This window comes from Salmo trutta, chromosome 27 (genome assembly GCF_901001165.1).
Source record: "Salmo trutta chromosome 27, fSalTru1.1, whole genome shotgun sequence".
Taxonomy (NCBI): Eukaryota; Metazoa; Chordata; class Actinopteri; order Salmoniformes; family Salmonidae; genus Salmo; species Salmo trutta.
Window position 1 is genome coordinate 20,203,340 of NC_042983.1, and position 19,947 is coordinate 20,223,286.

At 41.6% G+C, this 19,947-nt stretch overlaps 1 protein-coding gene across 1 annotated transcript; it reads right to left on the reverse strand.

Annotated features, from left to right (window-relative positions):
• Nucleotides 1–3,925: 3,925 nt before the first annotated feature.
• LOC115164551 (leucine-rich repeat LGI family member 3-like) lies at nucleotides 3,926–18,442 on the reverse strand. Its single transcript, XM_029717162.1, has 9 exons — nucleotides 17,853–18,442; nucleotides 16,314–16,385; nucleotides 12,170–12,241; nucleotides 7,083–7,154; nucleotides 6,888–6,959; nucleotides 6,516–6,685; nucleotides 6,259–6,423; nucleotides 5,988–6,078; nucleotides 3,926–5,403 (listed from the first exon to the last, which is right to left on the reverse strand). Exons 1-9 carry the CDS (start codon nucleotides 18,059–18,061, stop codon nucleotides 4,674–4,676), a joined length of 1,653 nt encoding a protein of 550 aa, XP_029573022.1. The 5' UTR covers nucleotides 18,062–18,442; the 3' UTR covers nucleotides 3,926–4,673.
• Nucleotides 18,443–19,947: the final 1,505 nt, after the last annotated feature.

Below are 19,947 nucleotides of genomic sequence, written 5' to 3' on the forward strand. Positions count from 1 at the left end.
GACAAGCAGCCGGTTAGCCGGGCCCTTCAGGTCCAGGCTGGGAACGTTGCACCTCGTGAACCAGGTTCTCAATACCACAATCCACAGTGGCAGCAAGGCATGAGGTAGGGAGAATGGTTTCAGAGGTCGAGGGTGTGGCAGAGAAACTGTATAGGTGGGAGAGAGCGTCAGGCTTCACATTGTTTGACCCTGGGCGGTAGGAAATGGTGAAGTTGAATCTAGTAAACAAGAGGGCCCACTGGGCCTGCCTGGAGTTGAGGCGCTTGGCTGTACGGAGATATTCCAAGTTTTTATGGTCGGTCCAGACCAAGAATGGCTGTTCTGCTCCTTCCAGCCAGTGCCTCCACTCTTCCAACACCATCTTAACTGCCAGGAGTTTTCGGTTGCCTACATTGTAGTTCCTCTCTGCAGGATTGAGACGATGGGACAGGAAGGCACAGGGATGAAGCTTTTGGTCCTGGACAGATCGCTGGGACAGGATGGCCCCCACTCCAACAGCCGAAGTATCAACTTCCACCACAAATTGATGCGAGGGGTCCGGATGGATGAGGATGGGTGCTGTTGTGAACCGATGCTTCAGGTCCACAAAGGCTTTGTCGACAGCTGGAGACCATTTGAATGGTACCTTGGGAGAGGTGAGTGCGGAGAGGGGGACCGCCAGGGTGCTGTAATCCCAAATGAAACAGCAGTAGAAGTTAGCAAAACCAAGAAACCATTGCAACTGCACCCTGGATGTTGGTTGAGGCCAATCCACCACTGCTTTCACTTTTCCAGGATCCATCTGAACATTGTCCTCAGCAATGACATATCCCAGAAAGGTGATAGAAGAGCGGTGGAACTCACACTTCTCGGCTTTCACAAACAATTTGTTCTCCAGGAGGCACTGATGGACCTGTCTGACATGAAGTACATATTCTTGGGCAGATCGGGAAAAAAACAGGATGTCGTCAAGGTAAACGGGCACAGAACAGTTTAGCATGTCTCGGAGCACATAGTGGAGGGAAATAAGCGACACCTGGAGGGGGTGGAGACAATCACAGGGACAGGTGAAAGATCAGGGCGTGATAGCCTGCCTCAGTGGACTAATCCATTGAATATAGGGATTGTGGCTCAGATGCACAAAGCGCATTTTGGAGAGACATGTGCCATCTCCCACCATTTCATGGGTATTCATTGTTTCATATCTTAATTGTGTGCATTATTTGCTGTGTCTCAATTCCCCATTACATAGCCTACATTTACCGTTCATTTCCATAATTTCTAATCTGCAATGTGTGTTTGGTTATGGTAATTTCTGTTAATGCGTTCAATATATTATTATTATTATTACAGTCATTTACTGTTTTGATAGTAAAATATAGCAACTACAGTAAATATTCATGACAATCACTGGATGATGTTGCATATCAACATATCTTGCATTCCTGCTTGCACATGTTAATTGAAACAACTTGTTTCTTGAATATCTCAGTTTTCTTTTATTATACTTCTTAATAAAGCACTCTGTATGACTTTATAAGATCATTACTCATGATTTGGTCCGTCCAGCCAAATTATGGGCTGGTGCTACCAACTGTAAAAGTTAGTGGCACCAGTGACACCAGGGGAAAATGTTACTCTTGAGCTCTGTAATACTAATTAACACTTATGTTGTTCATTCAGGGTAACACGTATGACAGGCACTAATTTACCACTGTAGCCGTACAAATTGCATTTTAAACAAATAGGAGAATGGAGTTGTTCCATGTCATTTCAGCAAGCCATGACAACCACCATCTCAGATTGTTCTGCAATTGTTTCTGTAGTTACAAACAGGTAAGATTGGCATTCCTGAAACATAATTTTGTTGAAATTAAAATGTATTCCGGAGATTGATTACACCCAATTTTGCAATTTCTTTTATTTACAGGATTCAGATAATATTCAATAAATATAGTACCGAATATACGATTTGGACCAAACATTTTCCTACCAATGAGTAAGACATGAAGAATACATTTTTTTGGGCAAATGCCAATAAGCTCCCTGCACAACCCATTCCAACAACCAGTATACAGTTTCAGTTCTCTGTTTGACAAGTAGTATGAAGCTGCGGCTTGGAGTATTGCTTCTCCATACGATGTAATGTATTCCCTATGAATCTGGTGATGTTTTTTCCCCCTGTTCTGAGAAATAAGTCGCTTGCTTTATTTACCATAAAGTAGTGTGAAAGTACCAGGTGCTGCCACAGTTCCTGCAATATCACCACACTTTTATCCATTTTGCTGGTCTCTTGTGTTTAATAAATAGATCACAACATTATCTGAGTCCTATAAATTAAAATGCTGAATTCAGGAATGCTAATCATACCTGTTACTAACTACAGAAACGATTTCAGAACAATCTGAGATGATGGGTGTCAAAATCCTCTGTGCTTTTTGAGGTGAAACGACCCAATGGTTAAATTAGTATTATTTAGAGACCCCCCCCCCCCCCCCTTTTTGTTGTTGTTGACTTTGTTGCATTTACGGGGACTCGTGACTCGTTCAGGGCGTCTGGACCCCCCTGGGCCCCCTGTAATTCAGACTCTGCTCACACTATACCCCCTTCCATGGTGGTAAGGGTCAAATACAGTAGTGGACCATACAATCACAACACTCATAATATCCTAACAATGTGTATATACCGGTATAGGCTATTCGAAGAGTAATGTTGAAACAAGTTATTTTATTTTTACATAAATGTGACTAATGCTGGAGAACTTTATTATAAAGCGATGTCCACACCAATTGGATGTAGTGACCATAATATAGTAGCTATATCCAGAAAAGTCAGGGTTCCAAAGGCTGGGCTTAAAATAGTGTGGGCCAATAAGAGATCATACAAAAAGTTCTGTAGTGATTCTTATGAAGATATTTTTTATTTAATTTTTTTATTTCACCTTTATTTATACAGGTAAGTCAATTATGAACAAATTCTTATTTACAATTACCTGTAATGATCAGCATCCAGATGCTGCACTTGATGCATTCTTCCAGTTATCAATAAGCATGCACCAAAACCACAAGCATTGCATTTGGTACAAATAATTCCATAAGTACTAGACCTCAGCTGAATCTGATCATGAGTAATGTGGCTATTGAGCAAGTAGCGGAGACTAAACTTATTGGTTTTACCTTAGAAGGTAAACTGTTATGGTCTAAGCATATTGATTCTGTTGTTGTAAAGATGGGGAGGACTATGATAAAGATGTGCTCTGCTTTTTTTAACAACACATTCAACCAAACAAGTCCTGCAGGCTCTGGTTTTATCACATCTTGAGTATTGTCTGGTTATATAAATGTGTGCAGCATTCACACAGAGGGCTAATATCAACAAGATGCATTCGTTTCTCTTGGCTCAAGGTAGAGGAAAGATTGACTGCATCACTTCTTGTTTGTATGAGACATACTTACCCCACTAGACATGCCACAAGGGGTCTCTTCACAGTCCCCAAGTCCAAAACAAATATAAGGCAACGAACAGTATTGTACAGTGCATTCGGAAAGTATTCAGACAACTTGACTTTTTCCACATTGTTACGTTCCAGCCTTACTCAAATGGATTCAATTGTTTCCCCCCCTCATCAATCTACACACAATACTCCATAATGACAAAGCAAAAACAGGCTTGTAGATATTTCAAAAATATATACAGTACCAGTCCAAAGCTTGAGAATGCCAAGAGTGTGCTGTCATCAAGGCAAAGGGTGGCTACTTTGAAGAATCTCAAATATATTTTGATTTGTTGAACACTTTTTTGGTTACTACATGATTCCATATGTGTAATTTCATAGTTGTGATGTCTTCACTATTATTCTACAATGTAGAAAATAGTTTTTAAAAAATTAAGAAAAACCCTGGAATGAGAAGGTGTTCCAGGGTTTTTCTTAATTTTTGTACTATTTTCTACATTGTAGAATAATAGTGAAGACATCACAACTACAAATATATCACACACATACACACGGTGATGACAGGAGCTTGACAACCTTCCATGTACACATGCATTGTAATTAAACAAAAATATATTGGTATCATTCAGGATCAACAGAGCGAAACCTATTAACACGTATTGCTATTATTACCTTGATGCAATATAAAATGTATACAGAATAATTTTAGAAAAGATTATCTACTGTAAAGAGAACATTATGGCATGCAGATTACAGTATTGCTTTGAACAAAATATCTTAACTATCATTTCATAGAATGTCCAACTATTTGATGTGAACAGTTATTTTCCTATATTGATATTCATGAATTAAAGGATTTTATAACATCCAATAGAAAAGTTCAGTAGATGTACATGCATTTCACATAATCTGATGTTACTTATATTTGTACTATATCTGCAATGGAACCTCCCATTATATTTCCCACATAGCATAAATGAATGGTAGGTCAAGTAAGTAGTGATGTTGCATAGTGATGTACTATGTATTTCTTATGGTGATATGTTCTGTCATTACACATCTAGTTTTAATTGATTCAATCAGACACATCAGAAAATATCATGCATTTCCTGTTCATTAGTACTATTACATTTTGTTTTGCCAATTTAACAGGCATTTAGTTGCATGGCTTAGATGGCTTCTCCACAAGAACAGCACAGATTAATGAATGGTCTCATACTGTAGATTCGGCTGGATTGGTCTATTTGGCACTGAGATCCACTATTAGGTGCTGGTAGGCTAGGGTGTTGCCTTTAAAGCTGGCTGCCAGCAGCATGTCTTTGTTGTCCACTGACACCAAGCTGAAGGCCCGGGGTGCTCTCATGTTGAGCTCCTGGAAGGGCTGGAAGCGCTGGGTGAGGTCATCCCACAGGTAAACTCGAGAGAAGGAGAAATCACTCCCTAGGAGAAGATACTGGCGGGGACCCACAGTGAATGGATACACAGCCATGGAGCCACGTGAGGGCAAGGTCTGAATCTGAACATAGCGCTGCCCCTCCCATCGGAGAATCTTGGAGTCACCAATGAAGCGTGTAAGGCAAAGGTAGAGGACGTTGCGCACCCAGAAATGCTTGACCATCTGCACGTCGAAAGTCTCAGTGATTTGGGAATGAAAGGCAAACTGGCGCAGGCTGCGGTTCCACTGGTAAACCACTGGGGGCTGGGAGGCACTGGAGAGAATGAGACGCTGCTTCCCTTCCACATCTAGGAACTCCACATGGGTGTCACGATGCCAGGGATGAAGGGATTGATGGGAGTAGAAACCGTTGCTGTTCCAGCGGTATATGCTCGTAGAGCCTGCCTTGGAACTGTCTGCCACGGCAAAGTACCACTCATCATCCAGCTGGAAGGTCTCAACAAAGTTGGGTTTCCTCACACGTGTGGTGTCAATGTCCTGGATCTTCACAAATCGCTGTGGGTCCTCTTCCCACCTGAAAAGGTGTCAATCAGGTCAGCCATCCCGAAATCATCATCACAAACATCTAATCGTAACACAATTTTGGCACATTTTCAATAAGGATTTACCCCAGTGTTTTACCCAAAAGGTTCAAACTTTTCTGTTTCCATCTACAAGGGCTGGCACCCGTGTCTCACTGGGCCATGGCTCCGGCAGACCTGCTCTAACTTGGGGCCAAGCCAGGCGGCTGGTACTTTTCAGCTGTCATTTACATAACACTTGATAACTGTGAACTTTAACACCTTCTCACAAATCAACAGTCTTGAATGATGCATAAGTTGTTGATTGTGCTCGCCACAACCCACTGGGCACACACTGGTTGAATCAACGCTGTTTTCACGTAATTTCAATGAAATTACGTGGAATAGACGTTGAATTGACGTCTGTGCCCAGTGGGAAGTCTTAAGTGTCATACTCTGATGGAAACACAATTACACCAGAGCTTACAATAACATAAAACACTGGTGGCTCGCTGGTGTGTGGGTAAGTCTTAATGGCAAAGTGCCAATGGCTAGGAAAATGAACAAATCAATGATAAATAATTGGAATAAGTCTCACTTGTAGATGTGGGATCCTCCAAAAAGTTGAGCCACAACCATGTAAAGAGTGTTGTTTATGACCACAGGCTTGCAGTAGACAGCGGAGCGAGCTAGGAGAAACAAAGAAGCCGAAAGTAGCAGGTTTAGCAGACTTCAGTCTCCTCTGTGTACTTAAAGATACAATGTAAAATCCCTTGGTCTATAATTAAGTGATAACAGTTGAATGCATTGGTTGTCTTGTGGCATGATTTGTTATATTAAAAAAGGCTGAAGTCAAAGGAGAAACTTACCTGTTATATTATGGTACCTCCGGAAGACCATTTCCACATGATCCCATACAAACAGTGTACAGAACCCAGTATCAGGCTGAGCAAAGGCCACAAACTGATTGTCGTTGAATTCATAGGACTCCACTGACACAGACTGGAAGGGAAAAGTCTCATAAACTGCAAAGTCTACAGGGAAAGAGAGCAATGAGGATTATCAATCTATCAATTAAGTGCCTTGCTGTCCTGTGAAATTCATTTCAAGATGATTGGGGGCAAACCTGCGCTGATACAGTTGAAGTCTCGTGGGGTGAGATCATGGATTCTGCGGCCTTGGAACTCAAATGGGCTGGCACAGTAGATGGCAGGGACAGAGGTGTTGGTCTTCTCCATCCAGTCCACCAGCCACTTGATTTTACAGTCACAGCGGAACGAGTTACCCCGCAGGTCTCTGGATAACACACAGAACAATAGAATGACAGTTCTTACAAAACTGTCTGTAGTAAGGATTCTTGGTAGCGCATTTTCAATTACAGCGCTGAATAAAGTTGTAATAACATGGTAATAACTTAGTTACTCGTTTCGAAAACATATCACAAGATGAAACCTATGATAAGGCTAACGTGTTCCCTTTCAAAAAGTAGTGTACTTACAAGTCTGTCAAAATATCAAGATATTTGAAGAGTTCTCGTGGAAGGAACTGCAGGTTATTATTTGAAAGAGAACTACAAGAGACAGAGATAAGAATTAGAAGAAGAAAAAAATAATAATCATAACATGTCCATGCAATGCGTAACTAGTATCCTTCCATTGATATTTACAGAGAAAAAGTCAGAAGATGTACTCACAGGTGAGTCAAGGATTTAAGCCCTCTGAAGGTATGCTTTGACAAGGCTTGGACATCATTGTTCTCTATAAATCTGATGGGCATACAGAGACACAGGATCAGTCAATATACTGCATCACAGATAGATAGTAGACTCCTGAAGAAAGCGATCATGATAATCAAGATCCTTATAATAAAAAACATGCTTTGTGGTAGCACTGGGGGTCATTTTCCAACATACAGTACCAGTCAAATGTTTGGACACACCGACTCATTCCAGGGTCTCTTTATTTTTACTATTTTCTACATTGTAGAATAATAGTGAATCCATCAAGACCATGAAATAACACATATGGAATCATGTAGTAACCAAAAAAAGTGTTAAACAAATCAAAATATAGCCACTCTTTGCCTTGATGACAGCTTTGCACGCTCTTGGCATTCTCTCAACCAGCTTAAATAAAAAAATATATATATTTTTTTAAACTAAACAACTCAGTTAAGAACAAATTCTTATTGACAATGACGGCCTACCGGGGATTAACTGCCTTGTTCAAGGGCAGAACGATAGATTTTTACCTTGTTCAGCTGTAAAAGTTCATTTGTGGAATTTATTTTCTTCTTAATGCGTTTGAGCCAATCAGTTGTGTTGTGACAATGTAGGGAGGGTATACAGAAGATAGCCCTATTTGGTAAAAGTCCATATTGTCATGTCCTGACCATAGTAAGTTGTTATTTTCTATGGTAGAGTAGGTCAGGGCGTGACAGGGGGTGTTTGTCTGTTTTGTATTTCTATGTTCAGTTTCTAGTTTTGTATTTCTATGTTGGTTTTGTTTGGTATGATCTCCAATTAGAGGCAGCTGGTTGTCGTTGTCTCTAATTGGAGGTCATATTTAAGCTGATGTTTGTCCCCCCTGTTTTTGTGTGTGATTAATTTTGAGTAGTGTGTTTTCTCTCTGCGTCACGGTTTGTTGTTTTCGTTAATTCAAGTATTTAGTGTTTTGCATTACGTTTCACGGTTAAATAAAGATGTGGAACTACAAACACGCTGCACTTTGGTCCGATCCTTTAAACAGCCGTGACACATATTATGACAAGAACAGCTCAAATAAGCAAAGAGAAACGACAGTCCATCATTACTTTAAGACATGACACTGAGTCAATCCGTAAAATGTCAAGAGCTTTGCAAGTTCTTCAATTGCAGTTGTAAAAACCATCAAGCGCTATGATGAAACTGGCTCTCATGAGGACCGCCACATGAAAGGAAGACCCAGAGTTACCTTTGCTGCAGAGGATAAGTTCAATAGAGTTACCAGCCTCAGAAATGAAGGCCCAAATAAATGCTTTAGAGTTCAAGTAACAGACAACTCAACATCAACTGTTCAGACTGTGTGAATCAGGCCTTCATGGTCACTGCACAGAAACCACTACTAAAAAGGACACCAATAAGAAGACTTGCTTGGGCCAAGAAACACGAGCAATGGACATTAGACCGGTGGAAATCTGTCATTTTGGTCTGATGAAATCCAAATTTTAGATTTTTGGTTCCAACCGCCGTGTCTTTGTGAGATGCAGAGTAGGTGAACGGATGATCTCCGCATGTGTGGTTCCCACTGTAAAGCATGGAGGAGGATGTGTGATGGTGTGGGGGTGCTTTTCTGGTGACACTGTCAGTGATTTATTTAGATTTCAAGGCACACTTAACCAGCATGGCTACCACAGAATTCTTCAGCGATACGCCATCCCATCTGGTTTGCGCTTAGTGGGACAATTATTTGTTTTTCAACAGGACAATGACCCAACACACCTCCAGGCTGTGTAAGGGCTATTTGACCAAGAAGGAGATTATTGGAGTGCTGCATCAGATGACCTGGCTTCCACAATCACCCGACCTCAACCCAGTTGAGATGGTTTGGGATGAGTTGGACCACAGAGTGAAGGGAAAGCAGCCAACAAGTGCTCCCCATATGTGGGAACTCCTTCAAGACTGTTGGAAAAGCATTCCAGGTGAAGCTGGTTGAGAGAATGCAAAGTGTGCAAAGCTGTCATAAAGACAAAGGTTGGCTACTTTGAAGAATCTAACATCTAAAATATATTTTGATTTGTTTAACACTTTTTTGGTTACTACATGATTCCATGTGTTTTTTCATATCTGTCTTCACTATTATTCTACAATGTAGAAAATAGTAAAAATAAAGAAAACCCTTTGAATGAATCTGTGTCCAAACTTTTGACTGGCACTGTAATTCAATCAAGACCATTTTAATACATTGCCATGTCACTCAAGGACAGTACACAGCCTTGTTTTCCATATTCAGAGTGTGATATTTGATTGTGTCTCCGTCTTTCCCTTATTTATTTACTTCAAAAGCCTGTTACTAAGGGGAACATGTCCTGCAAACTTTCAGAGATTTCATTTAGCTGCCAGGGAATGCTTCCTGAATCTTAAGCAGCTATAATGGGAACGGACCTGGCTGCTGGCTGGACTGTCTGCAGTAAGAGCGGAACTAACCTTGAGGATAAGCCAAGTTGTAAAGAAAAGAGGGGGATGGAATCTTTTACTGGCTATGGTGCAAAGCGTCCAAAACAACCATTAATCATCCGCTCACATTTTTCTAATGAAGGTAACGTAGCAGGTGTACGTCTCTTGAGTATACTTAAAATCGAGAATTGACTTATTGGCAAAACTGCCCTGTCATCAGATAGTTAGTAGGGTGCCTCTACATGGGTTCAGGAATAAATATAGTCTGAGCCCTGTATCAAAGTTCAGCTATTTGGACTTTGAACTGAGCCACTTAGAAACTAAAAGAATGTTACTGTGCAAATGTTACCAACTATCAAACAAGTTGTCAATTAGACAATATTTGGCTTAAGTTACTCATGCGAACATAGCTCTGTGAACTACCTGTACTACACAAATGACAACCACAATTAATCTCTACAAAACAATGCACACATGAGCATTTCTCATCATATCACCAACATCTCCTTATTTTAGGATGATGAATCTATAATTTTAGTTGATGGAATGATGAAAGATGACTACAAGTGACAATTGGCTACAGGTGCATTCTCTGTCTTCATTCTGGATGTGTGAGGCATCCCAGGGCTACACAGTGTGAGCTCAGCCAGCCTGCAGTCAGTCTCCCATTTGGAGCAGCACTGGATATGAAGATATGAGTTCATTAGCATTCACAGTGAGGAGCTACCTCGGGTAGAGCTGGCTGGGTGCTGCAGAGCTCTGGGGCTGGGCTGCAGCCAGAGCCACACAATCACTTTATGGAGCCTAATGCATTGCTTACATGGAAAGCAGCAAATGTGATGGCATCAGCAACTTAATATTTCCTGGTGGCCAACTTCCTGTCAATTAACAAAACGGCATGCTCAGCTTTATCAGGCCCCACAAAGGCAGGAAGACTAGTCTCTGGTAGGAGGAGGTTCAATATTCAATATTACTTGAGCTTTCCTTGTTTGGCTGAGGACTGGACACCATAGTCATCTTTCATTGTAACACCACTTCCTCATCCTTTCAGATAGAATGTTTGTTGAGCATATACAGTTGAAGTCGGAAGTTTACATACACCTTAGCCAAATACATTTAAACTTAGTTTTTCACAATTCCTGACATTTAATCCTAGTAAAAATTCCCTGTCTTAGGTCAGTATCACCACTTTATTTTAAGAATGTGAATTTTGGTAACTGAGTCAGGTTTGTAGGCCTCCTTGCCCGCACACGCTTTTTCAGTTCTGCCCACACATTTTCTGTAGGATTGAGGTCAGGGCTTTGTGATGGCCACTCCAATGCCTTGACTTTGTTGTCCTTAAGCCATTTTGCCACAACTTTGGATGTATGCTTGGGGTCATTGTCCATTTGGAAGACCCATTTGCGACCAAACTTTAACTTCCTGACTGATGTCTTGAAATGTTGCTTCAATATATCCACATAATTTTCCAGCCTCATGATGCCATCTATTTTGTGAAGTGCACCAGTCCCTCCTGCAGCAAAGCCCCCCACAACATGATGCTGCCACCCCCGTGCTTCACGGTTGGGAGGGTGCTCTTCGGCTTGAAAGCCTCCCCCTTTTTCCTCCAAACATAACGATGGTCATTATGGCCAAACAGTTCTATTTTTGTTTCATCAGACCAGAGGACATTTCTCCAAAAAGTACGATCTTTGTCCCCATGTGCAGTTGCAAACCGTAGTCTGGCTTTTTTATGACGGTTTTGGAGCAGTGGCTTCTACCTTGCTGAGCGGCCTTTCAGGTAATGTCGATATAGGACTCGTTTTACTGTGGATATAGATAATTTTGTACCCATTTCCTCCAACATCTTCACAAGGTCCTTTGCTGTTGTTCTGGGATTGATTTGCACTTTTCGCACCAAAGTACGTTCATCTCTAGGAGACAGAATGCGTCTCCTTCCTGAGCGGTATGACGGCTGCATGGTCCCATGGTGTTTATACTTGCGTACTATCGTTTGTACAGATGAACGTGGTACCTTCAGGAGTTTGGAAATTGCTCCCAAGGATCAACCAGACTTGTGGAGGTCTACAATTGTTTTCTGAGGTCTTGGCTGATTTATTTTGGTTTTCACATGATGTCAAGCAAAGAGACACTGAGTTTGAAGGTAGGCCTTGAAATACATCCACAGGTACACCTCTAATTAACTCAAATTATGTCAATTAGCCTATCAGAAGCTTCTAAAGCCATGACATCATTTTCTGGAATTTTCCAAGCTTTTTAAAGGCACAGTCAACTTAATGTATGTAAACTTCTGACCCACTGGAATTGTGATACAGTGAATTATAAGTGAAATATTCTGTCTGTAAACAATTGTTGGAAAAATTACTTGTTTCATGCATAAAGTAGATGTCGTAACCGACTTGCCAAAACTGTAGTTTGTTAACAAGACATTTGTGGAGTAGTTGAAAAATGAGTTTTAATGACTCCAACCTAAGTGTATGTAAACTTCAGACTTCAACTGTATATAGTCACACACATACATACATACATACATACATACATACATACATACATACATACATACATACATACATACATACATACATACGTGTGTGTGACTGAATGAAGGCACAAAATAGGACACTTACAGGTACTGCAGGTGTGACAAACCTGCAAAGGCATCATCAGCAACCACAGTGAAGGTATTGGAGTTCAGAAGACTGCAGAAAGGTAGAGAAATGGAGAGGTTTACAAAACACTGGAATTAAATGTTTCACTTTCCATTTAATGTCCAGAAAAATACTGCTGGAGAGGTTAGAAGACATATTACTCAATACCGGTACTGTAAATGTGCATTTATTTACACTTGATTGCAAATGGACACAATTAGTGTACAAAGCATCTCCTCCAGTAACAAATAAATCACTTGAATTTGTGTGAAGTGGACATAGGAAGAATACTCAATTTCAAGGCAGCGATCAAGTATTCAATATACATAGTATGGGTCGGCTTTAATATAAACTGAAGCCACTTAATCTTAACACACACACTCCATTGAATCTGCGTAGACAGATAAGCCATTGTTTAAATAGAAGAGAACTGAAGGGAGTCAGTCATGGGTGATGACACTGATACAGAGCCACTTTACTCACTAATGCCATGTCACCACTGTTTTCAATAACAGTTTATTTCAAGAGATTTATAGTGATTGTATTGTCGAACAAATGTTACTTCACAACTTGTACTTCTTATCTAATTACAGTGCCTTCAGAAAGTATTCACACCCCTGAACTTTTTCCATATTTTGTGTTACAGCCTGAATAAAACATTGATTCAATGTATACTGCTCAAAAAAATAAAGGGAACACTTAAACAACACATCCTTGAACTGAATGAAAGAAATAATCTTATTAAATACTTTTTTCTTTACATAGTTGAATGTGCTGACAACAAAATCACACAAAAAGAATCAATGGAAATCCAATTTATCAACCCATAGAGGTCTGGATTTGGAGTCACACTCAAAATTAAAGTGGAAAACCACACTACAGGCTGATCCAACTTTGATGTAATGTCCTTAAAACAAGTCAAAATGAGGCTCAGTAGTGTGTGTGGCCTCCACGTGCCTGTATGACCTCCCTACAATGCCTGGGCATGCTCCTGATGAGGTGGCGGATGGTCTCCTGAGGGATCTCCTCCCAGACCTGGACTAAAGCATCCACCAACTCCTGGACAGCCTGTGGTGCAACGTGGCATTGGTGGATGGAGCGATACATGATGTCCCAGATGTGCTCAATTGGATTCAGGTCTGAGGAACGGGCGGGCCAGTCCATAGCATCAATGCCTTCCTCTTGCAGGAACTGCTGACACACTCCAGCCACATGAGGTCTAGCATTGTCTTGCATTAGGAGGAACCCAGGGCCAACCGCACCAGCATATGGTCTCACAAGGGGTCTGAGGATCTCATCTCGGTACCTAATGGCAGTCAGGCTACCTCTGGCGAGCACATGGAGGGCTGTGCGGCCCCCCAAAGAAATGCCACCCCACACCATGACTGACCCACCGCCAAACCGGTCATGCTGGAGGATGTTGCAGGCAGCAGAACGTTCTCCACGGCGTCTCCAGACTCTGTCACGTCTGTCACATGCTCAGTGTGAACCTGCTTTCATCTGTGAAGAGCACAGGGCGCCAGTGGCGAATTTGCCAATCTTGCTGTTCTCTGGCAAATGCCAAACGTCCTGCACGGTGTTGGGCTGTAAGCACCACCCCCACCTGTGGACGTCGGGCCCTCATACCACCCTCATGGAGTCTGTTTCTGACCGTTTGAGCAGACACATGCACATTTGTGGCCTGCCGGAGGTCATTTTGCAGGGCTTTGGCAGTGCTCTTCCTGCTCCTCCTTGCACAAAGGCGGAGGTAGCGGTCCTGCTGCTGGGTTGTTGCCCTCCTACGGCCTCCTCCACGTCTCCTGATGTACTGGCCTGTCTCCTGGTAGCGCCTCCATGCTCTGGACACTACGCTGACAGACACAGCAAACCTTCTTGCCACAGCTCGCATTGATGTGCCATCCTGGATGAGCTGCACTACCTGAGCCACTTGTGTGGGTTGTAGACTCCGTCTCATGCTACCACTAGAGTGAAAGCACCGCCAGCATTCAAAAGTGACCAAAACATCAGCCAGGAAGCATAGGAACTGAGAAGTGGTCTGTGGTCCCCACCTGCAGAACCACTCCTTTATTGGGGGTGTCTTGCTAATTGCCTATAATTTCCACCTGTTGTCTATTCCATTTGCACAACAGCATGTGAAATTTATTTTCAATCAGTGTTGCTTCCTAAGTGGACAGTTTGATTTCACAGAAGTGTGATTGACTTGGAGTTACATTGTGTTGATTAAGTGTTCCCTTTATTTTTTTGAGCAATGTATATTTTGTGTCACTGATCTACACACAATAACCCATCATTTCAAAGTGGAATTTTGTTTGTGGATTTTCTTTTATTAAAATTAATAGAAAATGTAAAGCTGAAATGTCTTGAGTTGATAAGTATTCAACCCCTTTATTATGGCAGGCCTAAATAAGTTCAGGAGTAAAAATGTGTTTTACAAATCGCATAGTAAGTTGAATGGACTCATTCCGTGTTTAGTAAGTGGTTAACATAATGTTTTAATGACTACCCCATCTCTGTACCCCACACATACAATTATCTGTAAGGTCCCTCAATCGAGTAGGACATTTAAAGCACAGATTCAACCACAAAGACCAGGGAGGTTTTTCAAAGAAGGATACCGATTGGTAGATGTGAAACAAATTAAAAAGAAGACACTGAACATCCATTTGAGCACGGCGAAGTTATTAATTTGGCTTTGGATGGACACACAGTCACTACAAAGATACAGGACACAGGAGATTGGTGGCACCTTAATTGGGGAGGACGGGCTCCTGGTAATGGTTGGAGCAGGATGGGTGGAATGGTATCAAAAACAAACATGTGGTTTATATGTGTTTGATGCTATTCCATTGGCTCCACTCCAGACATTAGTGTGCCACCCTCCCTTCAGCAGCCTCCACTGATAAAGGTGTCCTTCCTAACTCAGTTTCTGGAGAGGAAGGAAACTGCTCAGGGATTTCACCATAAGGCCAATTGTCAGTTTAATGGTTGTGATATGAGAAAACGGAGGATAGATCAACAACATTGTAGTTACTCCACAGAGTGAAAGAAGGAAGCCTGTACAGAATAAAAATATTCTAAAACATGCATCCTGTTTGCAACAAGGCACTTAAATAATACTGAGAAAAAAAATTTGCAAAGAAATACACTTTTTTTGCCCTGAATACAAAGTGTTATGTTGCAATACATCCAACACAACACATCACTAAGAACCACTCTTCATATTTTCAAGCATGGTGGTGGCTGCATCATGTTTTGGGTATGCTTGTCATTGCCAAGGATTAGGGTTGAATAAAATGGAAATAGGATGAAAATAAATGGAACCGCTATAAGCACAGACAAAATTCTAGAGAAAATCGTGATTCAGTCTGCTTTCCAACAGACACTGGGAGATGAATTCCCCTTTCAGCAGGACAATAACCTAAAGCACAAGGCCAAATCTACACTGGAGTTGCTTACTAAGATGACATTGAATGTTCCAGTGGCCTAATTACACTTTTGACTTAAATTGGATTGAAAATCTATGGCAAGAATTGAAAATGGCTTTCTAGCAACTTGACAGATCTTGAACAATTTTAAAAAGAATAATGACTTAAATATTTTACAATCCAGGTGTGCAAAGCTCTGAGACTTACCAAAAAAAGACGCACAGCTGTAATCGCCACCTAAGGTGCTTCTACAAAATATTGACTCAGGGGTGTGAAAACGTATGTAAATGAGATATTTCTATATCATTGTCAATAAATATGCTACAATTTCTACAAACATGTTTTGACTTTGTCATTGTGTGGTATTGTGTGTCGATGGGTGAGATTTGTCTTGATTATTCAATTTTGAATACAGACTGTAACACAACAAACGGTGGAGTAAGTCAAGGGGTATGAATACTTTCTGAATGCACTGTATATGTTTAGCCATCCAACATCTATTATCCTGATTTGTCTCCAAAACAACCAGCGAGATTGGTCGAGCTTAGTTTTTGTTGTTGTACAGATGTGTTTTGGAGAGAACATGTTTAGCATTTTCATTGACCCAAGCCACAGAAGTTAAGTTGAGACTGCTCTAATTCCTCTACCTCAGACAGGAAGGGTGAGGATAGGATGATGGGACATGCATGAATACTCACAGGAACTGCAGCAGGTGCAGGTGGGAGAAGGCTCCCTCTGGGATTGTAGTGAAGGCTGCATTCACCATCGTCCTGAGAAGTACAGACAATCAACTTATCATCCAGGCTCTATCAACTAACATTAAGTCAATGTCATCATGCTTATTATATCAAATCCAACCCCCATTGTGCACAAGGGCTTGTTGTTCCATGCGAAATGTGTATATGTTGCCAGTCAGCCACATATGTTTTTGTGAAGTCTGATGTATTCATGAGAATAACATGTTTATGAGCATAGCTTTTGGTAAAAAAAATTCTGGTCACAGACTTTTAGTTTTTGTACATTTGAAGGGGAGAAATAAGAATTGTTAGGGCCTGATGGATGTTGGTGCTGCATCCCACCTAATCAATATAAGTGGACAGAGACTGCAAGGAAATGTCCTCCCAAGTCCCCAGGCACAGTCAATCTATTGACAGAACTAAACATGCAGAACGGCATGTTTTACCAAGAGCTCATGCGGCTCATTCTGTATTACCATTTGAATTTCAAGGAGGGCGAAATCTTTTCAAACTAGGACACACAGTTTCTTTATTCACAGGTTCGTGTATTCATCACTTTAAAATGAGGCTACCTCCACCTTGTAGTGCTTGTGCTCTTCAATTCCCCAAGCTCTTTAAATACAAGAACATTATGTTCAATTACAGAAAGATAATACATTGCGTCAATATCAACTAAAATCAAAGTAAACTTATAACTAAAATGTAACCATACTGAGTCCTATGCTACAGTATCTATTACATTATTGTCATTCCATTTACTGCGCGCTATTTATCTAACCTTTGTAAGGTTACTATCCCTTGGAGGACATGCATGTCTTTTGCTGTGAGATGTGAATCTGTTGTAAGTGTCTCTCCCAGGAGGGCTAAGGCACGTCCCATTGCTCTACTCCAATCAATGTAGTCTAATTTCTGCCAGCTCCCCCTGACTTCTGTCCAAGAATGAGGAGAGACTGAGGCACAGGGACACAAAGTGCCCATTTGTCATCTTTCATTAGCATGTCGTGGCTGACCTAGCCCTGTCCATCAAAACACACAGGCCATGGTGAACCTGCTCCTTTCTTTCTCTTAAGTCTCTTTAAAATCAGACACACGTTCTTGAAGAGCACAAACACCATCTTGCTCTCTTGATAATGGCATTTTCAGAGACACGGTTCACTGTTGTTTGGAAAAGATAACGTGGTATAACTGAAGAAGTTACCAAAAAAGGATCAGTGATTTTATACAGTATAAGCTTTTGGAAACCAGACACAGTAGAATATATTGTAAAAGCCCAAATGACCTTGTTGTAAAAGTGTAGCCTAATGTAAGGTCAACAGGCTAGTCCATGAATTATTAAGTAATCTGTAAAAACCATGCATGACATCACAGATCTTCCATCTAGTAAGTCTTTAGGTACATTATCAACAGCTGGTTTTATCATTTTGGAAGGAAATGTAAGGAATAGACCAAAAAGCAGAGAGAGTATACAGAAACAGACAGCGTGATCAATGTTGTACTCACAGAGAGATGATCCCAGGGGGAAAGCTCTTGGGGATAGCCTTGGTATCCACACAGAAGGCACTGTCTTTGGTGCAGGAGCAGGTGACAGGACAGCGGGGGATTTTGGGGACCCTCTTGGCCCCTGTCTCCCCCACCAGGCAGAGAAGCAGACTTAGGCCGGCCAACAGCCTCAGCCATCCCAGGACCCTTCTCGATCCTGCATCCAGCATATTTCCTCTTTGGATGGACAGATGGACAGGGACTAGTGACAAAGACTGCTGAGCCTCAAGAAGTTGTGGTTATCTTGTAGTAGCAGCAGCAGCAGCAGTAGTAGTGTTGATGCTGAGATTTCAAATGACTGAAGATTTGGAGAGGCAGATCAAAAGAGAGAGAAGCAGAGAGTGAGAGAGCAGAGCCAGAGAGAGGGCATATTCACTGTGTGCGTGTGTGTGTGTGTGTGTGTGTGCTCTGCAGCTTCCCTGGATGTGTGTGTGTTCTCCCTAGAGCTGCGGTCAGAGCGCAGACTGCGGGAGTGAGGCTGCAATTCCCCGCGTTAGGACCTGTACGCAGCACCGCTGACTGAATTATTTACTATCTCACAGAAGCCTTAAAAATATGGCCAGGGAGGCAGCCAGGCAGGGGGAGGGGAGAGGAGCAACAAGGGCAGTAGCTGGGTGGGAATGGAAGGGTGAGGAGGCTCTGGGATCTTCACACTGCCATGGACACGCACAGCTCTCTCTTTCTCAACTTGACAGTATACAGACACCAAAATCAGAAATAAGACTTTTGAAACAATACATTACCAAGTTATATTTTTATATGAAAGTTAATTTGTATTGTAAAACATGTACTGTATGTCACATGAATCAGCAATTTACAGTTTGTTCAGATTTCAGATGGAGGCAGTAACAACACATTTGGCCTCTTACTTTTATTTACACGTAGGCCAACGTGTGCAGATCTGGAGGATGCTCCGGAGCATAAACAACCCATATTAGAACCTAGGGAATTACATTGAATCCTTTAGAATCTGAAAATATGGAAAACAGAGTTGCATCCCCACACAGTGGAGCTGTTGGCCATATAATGGAGCTGTGTGGCTCCAGCAGCCAGTAGTTTGGTGGCAGCCATGAGAGGAGACAGAACAGGAGCATTCAATGGCATTGTTTGTGTGTGTGTTATTCATTACGTCTTCATATAAATATTTGTTACCCCTTTAAAGTCTACCTGGAAGATTCATATACTTTAGAGTTGATGAAAAGGCACTCTGTCAGGTGTTTCAGTCACTACTGCCTCCCTGCCCCAGCCCTATATCTCATGTCATCTAGCATACATTGAGGGAAAAAACATTAACACCTGCTCTTTCCATGACAGACTGACCAGGTGAAAGCTATGATCCCTTATTGATGTCACTTGTTAAATCCACTTCAATCAGTGTAGAGGAGACAGGTTAAACAAATATTTTTAAGCCTTGAAACAATTGAGACATGGATTGTGTATGTGTACCATTCAGAGGGTGAATGGGCAAGACAAAATATTTAAGTGCCTTTGAACGAGGTATGATAGTAGGTGCCAAGTGCACCGGTTTGTGTCAAGAACTGCAACACTGCTGGGTTTTTCACGCTCAACAGCTTCCCGTGTGTATCAAGAATGGTCCATCACCCAAAGGACATCCAGCCAACTTGACACAACTGTGGGAAGCATTGGAGTCAACATGTGCCAGCATCCCTGTGGACGCTTTCAACACCTAGAGGGGCTGTAACACAGTTTATGCTGTCTAAAGCCCTGTTTATACCTGGTGCTAACATGCATCATTTGTCCTAATCTTGTTCGCTTTCTGATTGTGCCCACATGTTTTGACAGGTGTAGACAAAAAAAACACATTGTGATCTGATCTTCTTGACCACCTCAGGAGGTAATCAGGTACACAATGTGTATGGATATCTCATGTGTAGACAGATGTGGAGTAAAACTATTTCCATAATTTTCCTGCCTTCTAAAATTATTGACAGGTGGCAACATGGACTTATGGCATCAATGTCTTAAAAAATATACATTTTGAAATAATATCTGACAAATAATTTGCATAGAGGGAAATCTGGTCACAATGCAGACA

Coding starts and splice junctions, on each gene's coding strand:
- LOC115164551 (XM_029717162.1), bottom strand. CDS start 18,061: ATGCTGGATGCAGGATCGAGAAGGGTCCTGGGATGGCTGAGGCTGTTG. Junction 16,386..17,852: donor CCCCCTGGGATCATCTCTCT/GTGAGTACAACA, acceptor TGTACTTCTCAG/GACGATGGTGAATGCAGCCT. Junction 6,686..6,887: donor CTTGATATTTTGACAGACTT/GTAAGTACACTA, acceptor TGTGTTATCCAG/AGACCTGCGGGGTAACTCGT.